The sequence below is a fragment of the Benincasa hispida genome, chromosome 1 (genome assembly GCF_027475165.1).
Source record: "Benincasa hispida cultivar pf3 chromosome 1, pf3_genome.v1.1, whole genome shotgun sequence".
NCBI lineage: Eukaryota > Viridiplantae > Streptophyta > Magnoliopsida > Cucurbitales > Cucurbitaceae > Benincasa > Benincasa hispida.
The window spans coordinates 100,947,901-100,965,405 of NC_143478.1; the positions used below are offsets into that span (position 1 = coordinate 100,947,901).

General features: G+C 37.1%; 1 protein-coding gene across 1 annotated transcript in view; it reads right to left on the minus strand.

The window, feature by feature from the left end:
- Positions 1-553: 553 nt before the first annotated feature.
- Positions 554-17,505, minus strand: part of PDS3 (phytoene desaturase 3) — a 29,110-nt gene continuing 12,158 nt past the window's right edge. The window contains exons 5-15 of the mRNA XM_039041409.2: positions 16,102-16,159; positions 15,479-15,634; positions 14,869-15,017; positions 14,108-14,227; positions 6,501-6,714; positions 6,307-6,409; positions 5,118-5,165; positions 4,776-4,821; positions 3,686-3,873; positions 2,862-3,024; positions 554-875 (exon numbers count right to left, since the gene is read on the minus strand). Of these exons, the coding sequence (XP_038897337.1) occupies positions 816-875; positions 2,862-3,024; positions 3,686-3,873; positions 4,776-4,821; positions 5,118-5,165; positions 6,307-6,409; positions 6,501-6,714; positions 14,108-14,227; positions 14,869-15,017; positions 15,479-15,634; positions 16,102-16,159 (1,305 nt within the window). The 3' untranslated portion in view covers positions 554-815. The remainder of the gene's footprint in view (positions 876-2,861; positions 3,025-3,685; positions 3,874-4,775; positions 4,822-5,117; positions 5,166-6,306; positions 6,410-6,500; positions 6,715-14,107; positions 14,228-14,868; positions 15,018-15,478; positions 15,635-16,101; positions 16,160-17,505) is intronic.

The window sequence follows — 17,505 nt, forward strand, 5'->3', positions numbered from 1 at the left end:
TATAACATTATATAATAAAGTTGGTTAATATATATTAAATTTTTATTTTTTTATTTTTTGAATTTTAGATAATTTGTGAGGAAATTATTTTGGTAACCCCCCTTCCCCCTAATCTCTCCATCGATCTCTTTACGAAGGGCAATTCCACGTTTTTACAGAGGAAAATCTTGTTGTTTCTACGTTCTCTTCCTGAAAAAGTTCTTTCTTTATGAAAAATTCACAGTGTGATAGATTTTTTATTTTTTTTAAATGACAAAACGATGACAGACATTTAATATCAGACAACTACTTACAAAAAGTAAGTGAAAAACGACCTTCAATGTTCAATGTCGATTGAAAACCGACATTGAAAATAGTATTCAATATCAATTGAAAACCAACGTGGAAGATAATGTCAAATCTTGGTCATCTATAATGTCGGTTTAAAACCGACATTAAAGACCTTTTATAACACGATCATTGATGTCGGTTGTCATTGTAACCTTATAATGTTAGTTTTAAACCGAAATTAAAGCCCAGTTTTGTAGTAGTGAGTAATTTCTTCCCCCCAAGATTACAACAAAAATTTGCTTTAGGTTCTCATTTTCACAACAATCTACAAATGGTTAAACATGTAAACAAAACAGATATTATGTTAACTCGTCAATCAATGTCATATCAAATTACACTGTTTAAAATTACATAACTGTGGAATCAAACATATGACATTACAATTTGTATCATTGGAGCAGCGCGTCTCCATGGTTGATGTATGTGGGCAGTATAAATATGTATTTTTTAATCCTTTTCTTCCAAAATTACCTTAAAAGTTCTTGTCAACGAACGCCAGCCTCAGCGACCCGTCTTTGCTCTCGAGCAACTAGCACTTCATAGTCCTACAATATGCGTACAATGAACAGATATAATCAATATTTCTTCCTTTTTCATGATATCAATGATAGAATAATATTGCTAAGTGAACATAGTTCAACTATCATCTATCATGTGTTAGTGATCTAAAAGTTTATGGTTCGAATCAAAAAAAGAAAAAAAAATGAAGAAACAAATAATATCACTAAGATTATTTCTCTAGAGAGACACAGTAACAGAAAGTCTGCAAGTAAATTATTAAATGATTTTCTTTTACTGCTACAAACTTCATGATACTCATTCCAACATCCACATCCTTGATAAAATTTTCACAGGAGAAAAAATCAACCACTCAGATTTGGACATTGTTTTAATTTTTCTTGTCCTTGTCTGAGTTCCAAACACCGTTAGACACTGAATAACAGCTACACTACACAATAAAAAGTAGTTGCAGGGAATTCCAAACAATACTATATAAGACTTCCATTTCACTTTTAAAAAGGGTTGTTATTTTCTGTTTTTTTTCTTCTTCCTCGTACTCCAAGGGGAGAGGGTCAAGGAGATTAAAAAAGTTTCGCCTATGAATAGCACTTCCATTAGAGACCAGGTGATATATACATTCAGCACATGATTATCAAAAAAATTTTGGGTGTCATGAAAAATCATATTGTTTCTTTGTAACCACAAGGCCAGAGCAAGGTCCCAGTGACCTTTCATAAGTAACAGCATTTCACAAAATTGTGACATTTCATAACAGCATTTCACAAAATTATAGCTTTGTCTTTGACCCACCAAACCTGAGAACACCTCCAAAAAACCAATCCACAATGTCTTTTGAAGACAAATATTCCGGCCAAAAATCTATCATCACAATGAAAGAGAAGATGATTCACAGTTTCCACATCCTTACTACACAAATCATAGGTTTAAGGAGAAATGAAAATAGAAGGATTCTTCTTCGCATTCTACCTTGAGTATGAACACTTGAAGCTGGAAGCTGTAGACCATAAATGAAACTTCCAACATTTTTAGGGAATTTACATCCCAAATTAGCAAGGTCAATTGAGTTAAGCTTGAAAGTAGCCGATAAACAAGAAAAGAGTTAAAGAAACCACTTCCTTCAACCCACGATTCTATCTTTGTCAATACCTAGCCTAATAGAAGCAAGTTGATTCACTATTCTACTTCTCCAAAGTCTCCTCCTCGAGCCTCCCGACCTTGAGTCTTCACCTTTCACATATGCCCGTGGCAACTTTGTTGGAGATGCAACTTTGAAAAGGTCTTGGTTTTGATTATGAGGGGCCAAAGACTGTCACTGTAGCCATGGCCTCCGCTTGTAGGCTAACAGAGAGGAACCATACGTACACAAGAATAGAACTATGAAGGAGATGATACTGGTATTGATTTGAAGGATGAGTTAACTCACAGACATTCAAGAAGAATGTGCGTTCAAATCTAGAAATGGCTAGAAAATACTCCCTAGGGAAAGGATACAAGAGACTCAGATATTTGAAAGGTATGCCTTCTCAAATCACCAATTGACCCAAAAACTTAAGCTAATAGGTGAAGGTAAATTTAACTTTATAATATCTAACACTCCCCCTCACTTGTGGGCTCGAAATATGAAGAAGACCCAACAAGTAGAAATCAATATTAAATAGGGAGGAAACAACATTGTAGGGGCTTGAACCTAAGACATCCTGAAGCAACCTGCTCTGAAACCATCTTAAATCACCAATTGACCCAAAAGCTTAAGCTAATGGGTGAAGGTAAATTTAATTTTATAATATCTAACACATCTCCCCTAGTGGAAGGTAAGTTCATTTGTCCACGAAGTAAAATAATGAAACCTTCCTTCATCTTCCATAGCACAGAAAGACAAAATGCATAATTCGATCATAGAAGTATTCATCTAACTAATCTTCAACAACGTAGGTTAAAACTAACATCAACTATCTGTATCATGCATTTAAATGTAAGTTTCTCTATAACAAGGTTATCAGGGAAATTACCTTCACAATAGCCTGTGCACAAAGCTTTCCCGAAAGAACAGCACCTTCCATAGAAGCTAAATACTTTTGTTTCGTGTAGTCACCAGCTAAATAAAATCCCTCAACAGGAGATCGTTGTAAGGGACGACAGGGTTCACAGTCGGGCACAGTCTTGTAAACAGACCTGAAACCAATATCAAATTAGGGTGTCAATCAACATCTGAAGAAACAATTTCTTTTTCTTAAAAAACTATTCAATAACTATAGGTTTCCAAGTTGTTTTTATTTAATTTTATAATTAGAAACAATACAAAATTTATTGATCAAAAGAGAAGAAACAACTTAAAGACCTTAGAGATGAGAGGTCCTAAGCCTAAGTTGAGGGATTGGCTCCCACAGGTAGGAAGGCGGGTTGGGGGGGTTCCGAATTCTAAACTTTTTAAATTATTTATTTTTTTATAACCAAGAGCTGGGGTTCTTGTAATTTTGTTTTGTTTTTGTGTCGTCGCTCTTGGTCAGCCATGTTTGGTAGACCTTTTTGTACTTTCTTTGGTCTTGATGAAAGTTTACTTCTCATTTGAATACGAAACAATAGAATATGTATGCCAATCACTGTGTCAAGCTTTTAATGCAGACTACATTACCTATATTCATAATTCATCTGCAAATGGAGCCTCAAGACTCATCTATCAAATGTTAGCTTTTCCATTCAGTTGTTCATACAAATGCTTGCTTTTTGTTGAAGTTCTCATAATTTAGCGTAGAGATTGACAATGTTTAATTTTGTTGATAGAAATAACCAATTTTTCTAGAAAAGCGTGAACAGACTATAAGTTAATGTTTACCTTGGGGTTTTAACAACGTGGTACTTCACAATCTTAGCTTTGCTCTGATCAGCAGAAATTTCATCAGGAAATAGTTTAGCTAGTTCCATCATTGTGGCATCAATAATTTCCGAGTCACTCCGGGAAATCCACTCTTCTGCAGGTGCAAAAACTAGTTCCAACATGGATTGGTTTGGGTTGTAATATTCCTGCATCAGAAAAGCATGGGGGAATATCACTGCTCAGAATACTAAACTACTAGTCAAAAGCTCTGAAAGACATGGTCAATTAAAAAGTAATGAGCAACAAGTTGATCTAAGCATCCCAATTTAAGGTTCTTCAAATTCCAATTAATTGATTATGCGCCAAATGTGGGAATTAAATAACCCCCCTAGCTAAAAGCAAGTGGAGTTGATGAAGCAGGTAATGGACCCTCGGTAAACAAAGAGTGAAGTGATGGAAAATGGCAGAGGTAAGAAATCCTTAAACTGAAAACACCCAGAAAGATATGCTGATTGAGGTATGTAAGCCTATGTGATGGTATAGACCCTTGGTAGCACTACACTCTACAATTGCTGATTAGAAGAGCTCCAGGAACCAAAGTTGAGAGCGCAAGGAGACCAAAAGTTCCGAAGCTCAATCCCATAATATGACAAGGAGAATGAGAAATTTAAAGTCTGGGACAATGATTAACCAAATGCATTCTTGATTGCATTTTAATTTCATTCTCATACACCATAAATCAAATTTAATAACTTTTTTGTAATTTTCAAAAGATGGAAATAAGAGAAACAACAAATCCTGAACAGAACAATCGGAAACCTGGTATTGATATGCTTACAGTAAAGGAATTGCATATATCTTGCTCGAATGACAAAAATAGAGATCAACAATCTGGCCATATTTACATAAGTTCTAAAGAAGAAGACAAGGGGAAAAACTTAAAGGCCCTTGGGTTGAAGACTTAAATGAAAGATAAAATAGTAAAATAATCACTCTTGGAGATCAGATTCCCTGATATTAAAAATGGAAACATAAAATGATTACGGGTATGCTCATAAGTCATGGATCAAAAGCCACCGAATAGAAACAGCCTCAGCTGTAATTATACCTTACATGTAACTGACATGTCAGCATAAACACTAAGAAGCGGACTCCTGCATATTGAGGTAAAGAAATAGAAAATATTTAGTGATAAGTTCGAAGCCAATAAAAGCATCTAAATCTTACCACCCAAGATATTAAATTTAACATGCTTTCGAACTACCTTTCTGGTTTCGCTTGATCATTTTTCTCTCTTTCCTTAATATTATTATAATTATTTTGGTGGAGGAGGGGGTTATATAGTTTGCCCAAGAACCACCTTTTATCGAATAACAAAAATGCATTATGTGATACAAAAACTGTTCTATCACCGAAAACAGAACATGTTAAACATGAACAAACAACAGACCTGCTAAAAAGTAAGTGATCATATGTATTCTTCAATTTCCTGTCAAACCTGCAAAGAAAAATAATATCACCAAATTACTGATTATAAAAAGGCACATATATTTGGTTACATTAATATTGAGATACACATGCCCCATGTTTATGCCTCGAAACACTCATAAATTAAATGCCACAAGATCACGTGTCCTCAATAATCTCAGGAAGCTAGTCCACCACTTAGATTTTTCATAGCCATCCAAGCCATGATGTAGCATATCCTCCCACAGTTTTCAGGCCATATTTTCACAACACTTCCTTTTCTACATGAAGTTACTCTACAAAAAACAATTACCTATCCGATCTTGAGTCTTTAGGAGTATCTAAGTGATGAAAGTTCGAACAAAATTGCAAAGATTTATATCTATCAATTACTGCATTGATAATTCTTTCACCTTTGAACTTTTTAACTGACCAGACTACAAGAGCTGTTTCCAATGTGACAAAACAACAAGGAAGAGCATGATCAATCATTGGAACCATATGGTAAACTTAATGAGAAACTCCCTAACCAGACTTAAGAGGATGAGAAGCAACAAATGACAAGATAGAAAAGAGGAAAGAGGGAGCACGAGGGACTAGGAAGTAGAGAAAGAGAAGCCATTGTGTAGATTCTATGGTACAGTCTTTACCTAAAATTCAAAAATTTTAAAATCATATATCTTCTAGAATCATTCTTTAAATAATTTAAATATCATTTAAGATAATTATCCAAATAACCAATTTATTAATAAAAAAAATTTAAAAAATCATATCTAAACACACATCATAAAACATGTTGTCATTTAAATATGAATCACAAAATGAAATGAACCATATGAAAATTGAAAAGTTGAAGTGAGAGAGTTCCTTAATGATAAAAAAAAATCATATGTAACACCCAATTCAAATTTCCAACAAAAGTATGAATTGAAAAGGACTACTCATGCTTTGTCTCATCATATAATCACAGATGACATTCTTCCGAACAATCAAAAACTGCTTCTACCACTTGAGTCAACTAGTCAATCTGGCATACATATTTTCAGGGAAAGAAACGTGCACATAACTCATAGGAAAAGAACTTTAGATATGAAACGAAAGAGTATTTAAAAAGATAGGGACCGTCACACAGTTAGCATGAATAATCTCCGGGAGAGGAAGGGTACTACTACCATATGTGGACATTGATAACTGGAACTCCAACTAATTTTTCCAGCTTTTTGAAGTATGGGATCGCTTTCCAGTCGTTAGGCAGAAGAAGCTTCAGGATATCAACTGCGTGGGATAGATGCATTACAATTTAAGTGAAATATAAAAAATATGATAAAATTATGTATAAGATTTCACCAAAAATTATGTTACTTACCAGGAGTAGCAAATACATAAGCATCTCCTTCAATTACATTCCCATCATTTAACAAGAACCTTTTCACTGTTCCATCATTGTTTAACTCAATTTTTTGTATCCTTGAATTAAGTCGTACTTCACCACCCAATGACTGAATATGCTCGACAATTGGCTCACAAAGTCTCTCTGGTGGATTTCCATCTAAGAAAGCCATCTTAGAGCCATGCTTCTCCTATAGGAGTTACATGTAAACTATAGTAAGGCTTGGATCATAAGAAAAATCCATTATTCAATTCTCGAAGACTTGCCATGATTTAAATGACAGCCAACATAAGAATTGCTGAAACTATAGTAGAGGTAATAAGATAGTAATTAATATAAGGGTAATACTTAGGTGCATCCCAAGATGAACCCATCTCTAAGCTTCCCACTCCCATCACTCACACCAAAAAATAATTAAATTATTTTAAAAAATAAATGAGAATAATTTACCACATGCCAAATTATGATAGAACAATTTGGTGGGATGCACAAAGCTCCCCAAGATGCGCCTAAGTATTTTTCTTCCTCGAATTTATTTTGAAAACCAAAGAGTTAAGAAAAATGCATTTCCTAGTTCCTACTAGGAATAATTATCTCCCATAACAGTAGCACAGAGGGTGTGGAAACTGAAATTAATTGGACGGTTAAGCCATCCAATTATAGACCTACAACGGAAGGGGGAAAACCTCAAATGGCTTCAAACATAAACCATGGTGTGCACATGTTAGAAAATCCTTAGGAAGTAAATGGGTTGTTTTTTAACACACGCACACACATTTTTTCTTTTTATTTTTTCCAAAAGAAGAAACTTCTCATTACATCAATGAAAATGAATAAATGTTCAAAGGTTATAAACTTCCAACTTTTATATACACACACATATATAAGGCAGGTACACGTGTATAAAATGGTAAAGCAAAGAACAGTCTTAAAATAAATTATATACCGAAGAAAAAGTTCATTTTTAAGTTCAACTTAATCAAAAGAATAAGGTTCATTAAAAGTCTTTTAAGATTGTTGAAATTAGGGTTTTGTACTCTAGGGCTTTTTTGTCTTTTTCATTGTACCCTAGGGTTTCCCTTTTTTCTATTTAAGCTGGTGGTTTGTTGTATTTCTTTGTATCAGTCTTCTAATAAGAATCCTTTTATCCCGTGGTTTTTTTCTCCCTGATTAGGGTTTTCCACGTAAAATCTTGGCGTGTTTTTCTTCTTTCTCTACTCTGTTTTTCATCATGGTATCAGAGCATAGAGACGAGACCCTGGCCACCATTGAGGAAAATCCAATAGGAGAATCCCAAACCAATAACCCAGATATAATCAGTATTATCCATAAAGCCATTGACAGATATTTTCAGTATCTTCTTCCCCACTTTTGTGACGATCACCCAACCCATTCCAACCAGATCCGGACCGACCAGCCGCCGCCGCCCTACCACTTGCCGACCGGTTCATTCGAAGAAGGAATGACCAGCCGCCAGACCAATCGCGATCCGGTTCTATCTCGGTCAGACGGAGACAAACGAAGCTGCCCAGCCGCGATCAGGTCCGGTCGCTATCAGACAGAGCCGAACGGCGCCGCCTAATCGAGATCAGCGATGCCCAGTGCTTCACCATGCGAGATTGGCGCTGCCCAGCGCTTCCCACCTGTTGCCGTCACAGCCGGTCTTCCTCCCTCAACCACTGTCACACCAAAAGACCGATGGAAGATGTGTAGGTGTCTCTCAGCCGAATATGAGCAATCGAATGGGGCAGTTTTCGCCAATCATGGGTGAGTTTGGAGGGGAAGATTCTTCATCATACCACCAAGACCAAGGGAGTATAATCCAAGATCAAGTTACCCAGCTGCAGTTGCAGATTAAACGACAGAACGAGATGTTCCAGCAGCAGATAGCTGCTATTGAGGAAGCCCTGGGATCGACATCCAAGATCCAACCAGATCTAAACCCATATCCTGAAAACTCGGTAACTTCGTTCCCTACTTACCCTTTAAATTTATGTTCTGGAGCTATAGGCAATTCTTCTAGCTTTATTATAGGAGAAAAGTTAAATGGTGATAATTACTTTTCTTGGTCCCAATCTATTAAAATGGCCCTTGAGGGCCGTCACAAATTTGGATACCTGACAAGTGAAATACCAAAACCAAGGATCGATGATCCCCAAGAGCGAATTTGGAAAGGAGAGGATTCTTTGTTGAGATCGATTTTGATTGGAAATATGGAACCTCAGGTTGGAAAACCATTATTGTATGCAGCCACAGCCCGTGATATTTGGGAGGCAACCCAAAAACTCTACTCCAGGAGATAGAATGCCTCTAGTTTATATACCCTATGTAAGCAGGTCCATGAACGTAAACAGGGAACAATGGACGTTACTGCTTACTTTAACAAGCTGTCTCTCTTGTGGCAAGAGATGGATTTGCGCCGTGAAATGATTTGGAACTGTCCTTGTAGAGGAGTGTTACATTATCAGTCTGAGGAAACGGACCGCGTGTATGACTTTCTTGCCGGACTCAACTCTAAATTTGATACAGTGCGAAGTCGTATATTGGGGACCAGACCTATACCATCCCCAATGGAAGTCTGTTCTGAAGTTTGCCTGGAGGAAGATAGGTCGAGGGCCATGAACAGTACACCTATAACACCAATTAATTCCGCTGCTTTCAAAACATCTGGCCCTGTCCAAGATAAACAAAACGGTAAGCCGCCCCCAGTGTGTGAACATTACAAGAAACCTGGCACACTAAAGATCAGTGCTAGAAGCTTCACGGCCGACTGCCAAATGGTAAGAAACAACAGCCAAGCCGAACTCTTGTTGTTGAATCTGTTACTGGAGATACTCAGCCTCAGTATCAGGAAACCACTCCGAGCACTACTACTACAGTTGGAGTAAGTGCTATCGCTCAATCAAGTACTTTTCACTCCTTTGTACTTGTGAGTATAACTGATAATAAACCTTGAATATTTGATTCAGGAGCCACAGACCACTTAACTGGTTTCTCTGATCAATTTTTTCTTATCAACCCGGTGCTAGAAATGAAATGATCAGAATTGCAGATGGGTCCTTTGCCCCCGTCGCTGGAAAAGGACGGGTGTCGCCCTTTGCATGCTTAATCCTCCAAGATGTATTACATGTGCCAAAAGTTTCTTATAATCTGTTATCTATTAGTAAAATTACAAGGGATTTGAAGTGTCGTATTATCTTCTTACCTAATGTTGTTGTTTTTCAGGATTTGAACTCGGGGATGACGATTGGCACTGCCCGGCATGACAGGGGACTCTATTTCCTTACTGAAGAAGCCTCCTTTAGGATATGTGATAGGACTAGTTTGTTTTCTTCCCATTTTTCTGTTTCTGAAACTGATTATATGTTATGGCATTATCGCCTAGGCCATCCTCATTTCCAATATATGAATTATTTGTTTCTTTTTCACAATATTAATATTTCTAAGTTGAAATGCGATGTGCGTGTCCAAGCCAAACAGCCTCGTGTTTCTTTCTCTTCTCAGCCTTATAAGCCCTCTAAACCATTCACCCTGTTCTATAGCGATGTTTGGAGTCCGTCACTTGTTACTACCATAACTGGGAAGCGTTGGTTTGTAACCTTTATTGACGATCATACTAGACTAACCTGGGTCTTCCTTCTGACAGACAAATCAAAAGTTACTTCGGTTTTCCAACAATTTTACAATTCTATAGAAACCCAGTTCAACGCCAAAATCGCTATTCTCCAGAGTGATAATGGTCGAGAGTACCTTAATAACATCTTACGAGAATTCCTAGTCTCAAAAGGAGTTGTCTATCAGAGTTCCTGTGTGTACACCCCTCAACAAAATGGAGTGGCCGAACGAAAAAACCGTCACCTAGTTGAAGTTGCCCGATCTCTTATGTTGTCAACTTCCCTTCCTTCTTATTTATGAGGTGATGCTATCTTGACAGCAGCCCATCTAATAAATCGCATGCCATCCCGGGTCCTAAAATTCCAAACCCCTTAGATTTCTTCAAAGAGTCTTACTCAAATACCAGACTTCTTTCTGATGTACCCCTTCGTGTCTTTGGCTGTGTGGTGTTCGTCCATACACACGGCCCTAACCGTACCAAGTTTACCCCTTGGACACAAAAATGTGTTTTTGTGGGGTATCCTCTACATCAGCGTGGGTACAAGTGTTATCATCCCCCTTCCAGAAAATACTTTATCTTTATGGATGTGACATTCTTTGAAGATCATCCATTCTTTCCCAATGGTTCTCTTTAGGGGGAGCATACTAGTGAAGAAACCAATTGAGGTCTCAGTCTTTCTGCCTTACCTGAACCTGAACACATCCTTTAAGTCAGTATCAGTACCAATGCACCTATCCTCCCGACCAAACAAGTCCCTTGAATCCCATATTATAGGAAGAATCTCAGGAAGGAAATAGCGCTACCTGTTATCTCTCCGGCTCCAGTCCATGAGTCTGAACAGAGATCAATTCCAAGATCAGTTCCAGATACTAATAGTTCTATCCCTGATCATGATAATAAATGTGATAAAACTGATGCTTCTGTTGAAAATGTTGAGAGCAAAAGCAGGGAAGACAATGACAGTAAAGATGTTATTGAGGTCGATGATGGTGCAGAGACAGATGATTGTGTGACTCTTGAGAACATGGTAGAACCTGGAAAAGAAGCGTCTCTTACTCTCACTGAAAAAACCGTTGAAAGTGGAAAAATAACAGAACCGAAGAGTGAGTGCAGTATGTCAGAAGAAAGTAAAGACAAAGATGAATCCCTTGATTTTCCGATTGCCCTAAGGAAATGTACTAGATTATGTACAAAATATCCATTGCAGAGTTACTTGTCCTATAGTAATCTGTCTCCTGAGTTCAAGGCCCTCACTACAATTCTAGACACAGTGGTGATACCAAACAGTATACACACAACTGTGGAAAGTCCTGAATGGAAAGCCGCATTCATGGAAGAAATGAGAACTCTCGAGAAAAATCATACGTGGGATCAAGTCAATCTTCCATGTGGTCATAAAGTAGTCGGATGTAAATGGGTGTTCACAATAAAGTATAGGCCCGATGGAACAGTTGACAGATAAAACCAGATTAGTTGCCAGGGGATTTACTCAGACTTTCAGGGTTGATTATTCCGAGACTTTTTCGCCAGTTGCAAAGCTAAATACAGTTCGGGTCCTCCTTTCTATTGCAGTTAATAAGGATTGGCCCCTTCACCAACTTGATGTGAAGAATGTCTTCTTTAACGGAGAGTTAGAGGAAGAAATCTATATGAGTCCTCCCCCAGGATTCAAGAAACAGTTTAATCACCGAGTTTGCAGATTAAGAAAGACCTTATATAGGTTAAAACAGTCACCAAGGGCTTGGTTTAGCAGGTTTACTATGTTTGTAGAGTCACAAGGATATAAAGAAAGTCATTCTGATCATACTCTTTTTACTAAAAGGTCAGTATCTGGGAAAATTGCAGTTTTGATTGTTTATGCTGATGACATTGTTATTTCAGGCGATGATACCTCAGAGATTGACCGATTGAAGGCAAAGATGGCTGAGAAATTCAAAATCAAGGACCTTGGAAAACTAAGATACTTCCTTGGAATGGAAGTAGCTCGATCGAAAGAAGGAATTTCAGTTTCCCAATGGAAGTATACTCTGGACTTGCTTAAGGGAACAGGTATGACAGGTTGTAAACCAGTTGATACTCCTATAGAAGCAAATGCAAAGTTAAGTAATATGGGTAAAGGTGTTCCAGTTAGTAAAGAAAGATATCAGCGACTTGTTCGGAAATTAATATCTCTCTCACATACTAGACCCAACATCTCTTATGCAGTAAATATGGTAAGTCGGTTCATGCAGTCTCCATACAAAGAACACATGAGGGCAGTGGAGCGCATTTTGAGATATCTGAAAACCTCTCCAGGGAAAAGCTTGATGTTCAGGAAAACTGAAAGGCGATGCATCGAAGCTTATACCGATGCTGATTGGGTAGGATCTGTAGTAGACAGAAAATCAACATTAGGGTATTGTACCTTTGTGGGGGCAACCTTGTTACATGGAGAAGCAAAAAGCAAGGTATTGTTGCCAGAAGTAGTGCCGAGGCAAAATACAGGGCCATGAGTCTAGGAATCTGTGAAGAGATTTGGCTTGAAAAAGTTTTGAAAGACCTTGATCAAGAGCATACCGGTCCAATGAAACTCTACTGTGATAATAAAGCTGCAATAAGCATAGCAAATAACCCTGTTCAACATGACAGAACAAAGCATATGGAGATTGATCGGTATTTCATCAAGGAAAGACTTGATAGTAGCAACATTTGTGTTCCTTATATTCCTTCCAATCAGCAGATTGCAGATGTCCTAACAAAGGGACTGCTCAGACAACTGTTTGACGCATGTGTAAGCAAGTTGGGTCTTATTGACATCTACGCCCCAACTTGAGAGGGAGTGTTGAAATTAGGGTTTTGTACTCTAGGGGCTTTTTTGTATTTTTCATTGTACCCTAGGGTTTCCCTTTTTTCTATTTAAGCTGGTCGTCTGTTGTATTTTTTTGTATCAGTCTTCTAATAAGAATCTTTTTATCCCGTGGTTTTTTTCTCCCTGATTAGGGTTTTCCACGTACTGTTGTTTAGATTCAATTCCTCAATCTAATAATCTTATCTTTTGAAGAGGAAACACTAGGAATTACATTGGTGAATGAAATGTACAAAAAGGGAGATAAAAAGATCCCCATCACCAACAGTAGATAACGGAATCTCTGACTAAATCATGTGATTAATTGATAACAAAGGGGCATATGAAGGTTTTCTAGTTGGCCAAGACAATTTTCACATCTCAATCCTCCAATTCGCTTACAACACAATTATTGCAAGGATGATGATGGTATGCATAATAAATTAATTCAAGCAGTTGAATTATTTGAATTATGATGGTATGCATAATAAATTAATTCAGGCTAAAGGTAAATTAGGAGAAATCAGCATTATGTGGCATTAATATGGATGAATCAAAGATTGTTCAATTAATGACAAAATTAAATTGTAAATTCCAAGCAAAGTTGCTTTGGATTAATGCGGCGAAAGGCTGAAAGCTATATAATCATAATTGTTCCGGAAAGAAATCAAAGAATTTTCCATGACAAGTAAATTCCTTGGGTCCATCGTTTTGAATTAGCTCGTTCGAAAGGCTTCATCTTGGTGTTCCCTATCAAAGTCAATCGTGGGGCTTTCACTACAGGAAATTTGCCTAGAGTGCTTTTATATTTTCTTTGTAGGGTTTTATGCTTTTTTTTTTTCTTTTTTTGCTTACTCCCGTGTAAAGTTTAGTAATTTTTGAGTATTAGTCTATTTTCATTACATCAATGAAAAGTTTTGTTTCTTGTTAAAAAAAAATCTACAACTAGTGACTAAAATAGAAAGACTATATTGTTTCTCATAAAGAAAAAGTCGAAAGACTATAAACTTGACAAGGCTATGAACATTTACAATAGTAAGGGTGTGAACATGTACACCAATGAAGAGCTAAAAAGAACCAATTCCATAAAGCTATCAAAAGAAATTAACCCAATAATCTTATTGTGCAAAGAAATAATCAAACCTGAAGAAATCGATTCAAGGCAATCAAAATGCATTGCATAGAAAGTTCATCGGGGTTAATGAAGTTCAGAGCCTTTGACATAGCAATAAACACCTCTGTTGTTACACGATCAGGTACTCCCTGGATAACAGAAAAAATCAATGCCAAAAGAAGGCATTTTAAACCAAACTAGTAATTTATTGACAAGAGAAGCCCATGAATACACGTATTTTTTAACTACCTTAAATTATCAATTGTAATAAATTGGATGAAATAAACAAATAAAACAATTAGTTAGTACACCAAATAATTAACAAATGAAAAGTTTTCCCCTGTAATATTTTTCTGACTATAATTTAAAATATTTATCATTTTAAAAACATAAATATTATAACAACAAAAAAATGGGAAATGGGGTGTTCTGTAGCAAATTTTGGTCAACAGCCTAATTCACTTCTGGCATCCTGTTGTTGGTGATGATGTAAAGATCAAAAACTGGATTTTTTTTTTTTTTCTTGGAACTTTATCCCACTGTAAAATCAACATTATCGATAGAATCCAGGGAAAGAACCCTTCTTTACAATTTTCTTCTCATAATTTATCATGTGCAATGAGGCCATGGAAACTTGAGTACTTCTACATCGAGCACAAGCTGCCTACCATAATTTGAAATTCTGCTTTTGGAGATTTCCAATGGCAATTGTATCACCTAGAATCTGAGATTTTCTTTCAGTGTATGCTGCTCAGAGATTCAATAAAAGATTATGGCATGTTAATCATACCCGACTTCTCATCCACTCTTGCACAGTTAAATTATCTTGAGCCTCAACATAAGATTGCCCACCAAGCATTGCCGGCAGGAGCCCAATTGCAAATTTAATTTTCTCTGGCCAAGTAAGCATCTCGTTGTTCCTTAAAATAGCCCATATCCCTGTCAGTAATTCTCAAAGTTTTAGGAAAGCTACATTTCTGGTAAGATAAAATACTTCCAGAGAAAAAAGGGAACAATATGATGATTTAGCAAATAAAGAAATGCATACAACCAGCTCATCGGCAGGCAGTGTGACTCACATTCAGAATGCACAAGGAGTTGACACCAATTCAGGCATTTCATTGCCATAGGGAGAAATAAAGAATTTAACAGAATGAACCCAAGTAACCATTATAGCCGTGTGGCATATACTTACACAAGAATTTTGTTAGGTAACTGAACAAACAAATCTAAAAATTAATTCCAACAGACTAACAAACTAGCTGAATGAACCAGGCTACACTATGCATAACAAGAAACATCATCGCAAATCATGATTAGCCCTCTCAAGAGCATAAAGCTTGCTTCAGTCACATTCCAACAAAGTATGCAGTATTAATAAACTTTTTGCCCATGCCTACCATTTATGGGTGCAGGAAGTTCTTCAGGGAAATCAAATCGACTGAACTCCCCTGGCTTATTTGGCATAGCAAATATCATTGAATGTTCCTTCCACTGCAATCGGTCATTGATTCCAAGTTCTCCAAACAAGTTCTGCACATTGGGATAAGCCCCAACTTTCCAACAAGAATAGAAAAAGAAAGGATCAGAAATTAGCATCTCATGCAAACGAGATATAAAATATCTAGAGGTTTGTAAATAGATGAATGCATAATTGACCTTAGTTTTTCATCAGGTAGAAGACAGTTCTAGAAATAGAAATGGAACTGTGGTAAAATATTAATTTACGTACAAGTGGAGTCTATTGTAGATTATAGAACATAATGATTGAAGGTTAACCTCATATCTGAATTCTCAAAGAAGAAGAAGACTAGGAAGCTCCATCATGCAACAGTTTTGATGATGGTAGGAAAAAAATATATGAAAAATACTTGTGATCCCATACTATACAGCGGGGACAGATTAGAAAAAGGGAACCGAATTGAATTGTACTGATAGTTCGGGAATCAAATGCAAACAATAATATATTCTAACATCAACTGATCATAGCACTAGGAAAATTGACTATCTCAAGAATACTTACAAAATATATGCAAACCAGTCTCATACCAGTCTCCATCATCATCTTTCCAAGCAGCCACCTATAAAGAAAGAGGAAACAAAATTTTATAGGAAAAATCAAGATTCCTTAAGGCCTATGAAAATGATCAAGTATGGTTAAAGAGTTACTCTTACAATAAAATCCATACAACTGCCTCCATGATAAATTTAAACTATTGTCATGTTATATAACAAGTTAACCATTGTTTTTCTAAATAAGAAACAATATACACATTTTTGTAGCTTAAGAAAAGCAAACTTGTTTAGGCTTGAGAAAAAGATAGAAGTGTGGGAGTAGGATACAGAGACAGTATGGTTGTCAAAATATATATGTTGAAAATAAGGGGCTGTTATGTGTTTAGCCCCAAGGGCGACATTTTAGTCTTTTTACTTTGCCCTAATTTTTTCCTTTTCTGTATTAGGGCTTTCTAGAACCTATTTATATCTCTATCATCTCTTGTATGTAGTGTGCAGAAAATAATAAAAAGTATCCTTCTATCGTGGTTTTTTCTTCCTGTACTAGGATTTTCCACATAAATCTTGTGTTCTTTTCTTCTATCTTTTAATATGGTATCAGAGCATGGTGATGAAACCCTAACCATCATTGACGAAAATCAACCACCGCTTCTGCAACCAAACCCAACCAGCGATGCCACCTTCACCAAAGCCAACATCGTCGTTGCTGCTATCACTTCAGCCGCAGTTGACCGCTACCTTCAGACCTTCCATCTCGGTCCGACGCCGATGCTGCCGCTCGTATTGCTGCCACTCACTTCCAGTGTGGCCTACCCCATCGCAGTCTATCTAGCGTCGGCCACCCGATCAGCACCGACACCAACGTTGACAACCGCCACCCATATGTGTTTGAAATGGGTGAGTCAACATCCTATCATGGTGGACAGCAACCAGCCGTGTCGGCCACAACCAATCACGTGCAGCCACATCCGAGCCTCCCTTAACATGCGTCGGCCAGCCATGGTGCTTCGGGTTCAATGGGTCTATCTCCAATGGTGGTCCAACAACAATTAGCTAATCTTCAACAACAGATTGCTACACTTGGGGCAGCCCTTGGGGCTACCACAAACCTCCAATCGAATTCCGTTAATTCAGATTTATCTTCCAGTCTACCAATGTATTCAGAGAATCCGGTTACCGCCTTTCCTACTTTACCTACAACACATGTTTTGTCTGGATCTATGGGAAACTTTGCAAGTTTCATTACAGGGGAGAAGTTGAATGGTCAGAATTATTTCTTTTGGTCTCAATCAAGATGGCCCTTGAGGGGCGACACAAGTTTGGGTATCTAACTGGTGAGATACCAAGACCTAGACCAGGGGATCCTCAAGAGCGCATTTGGAAAGGGAAAGACTCCTTGATTCGATCTTTG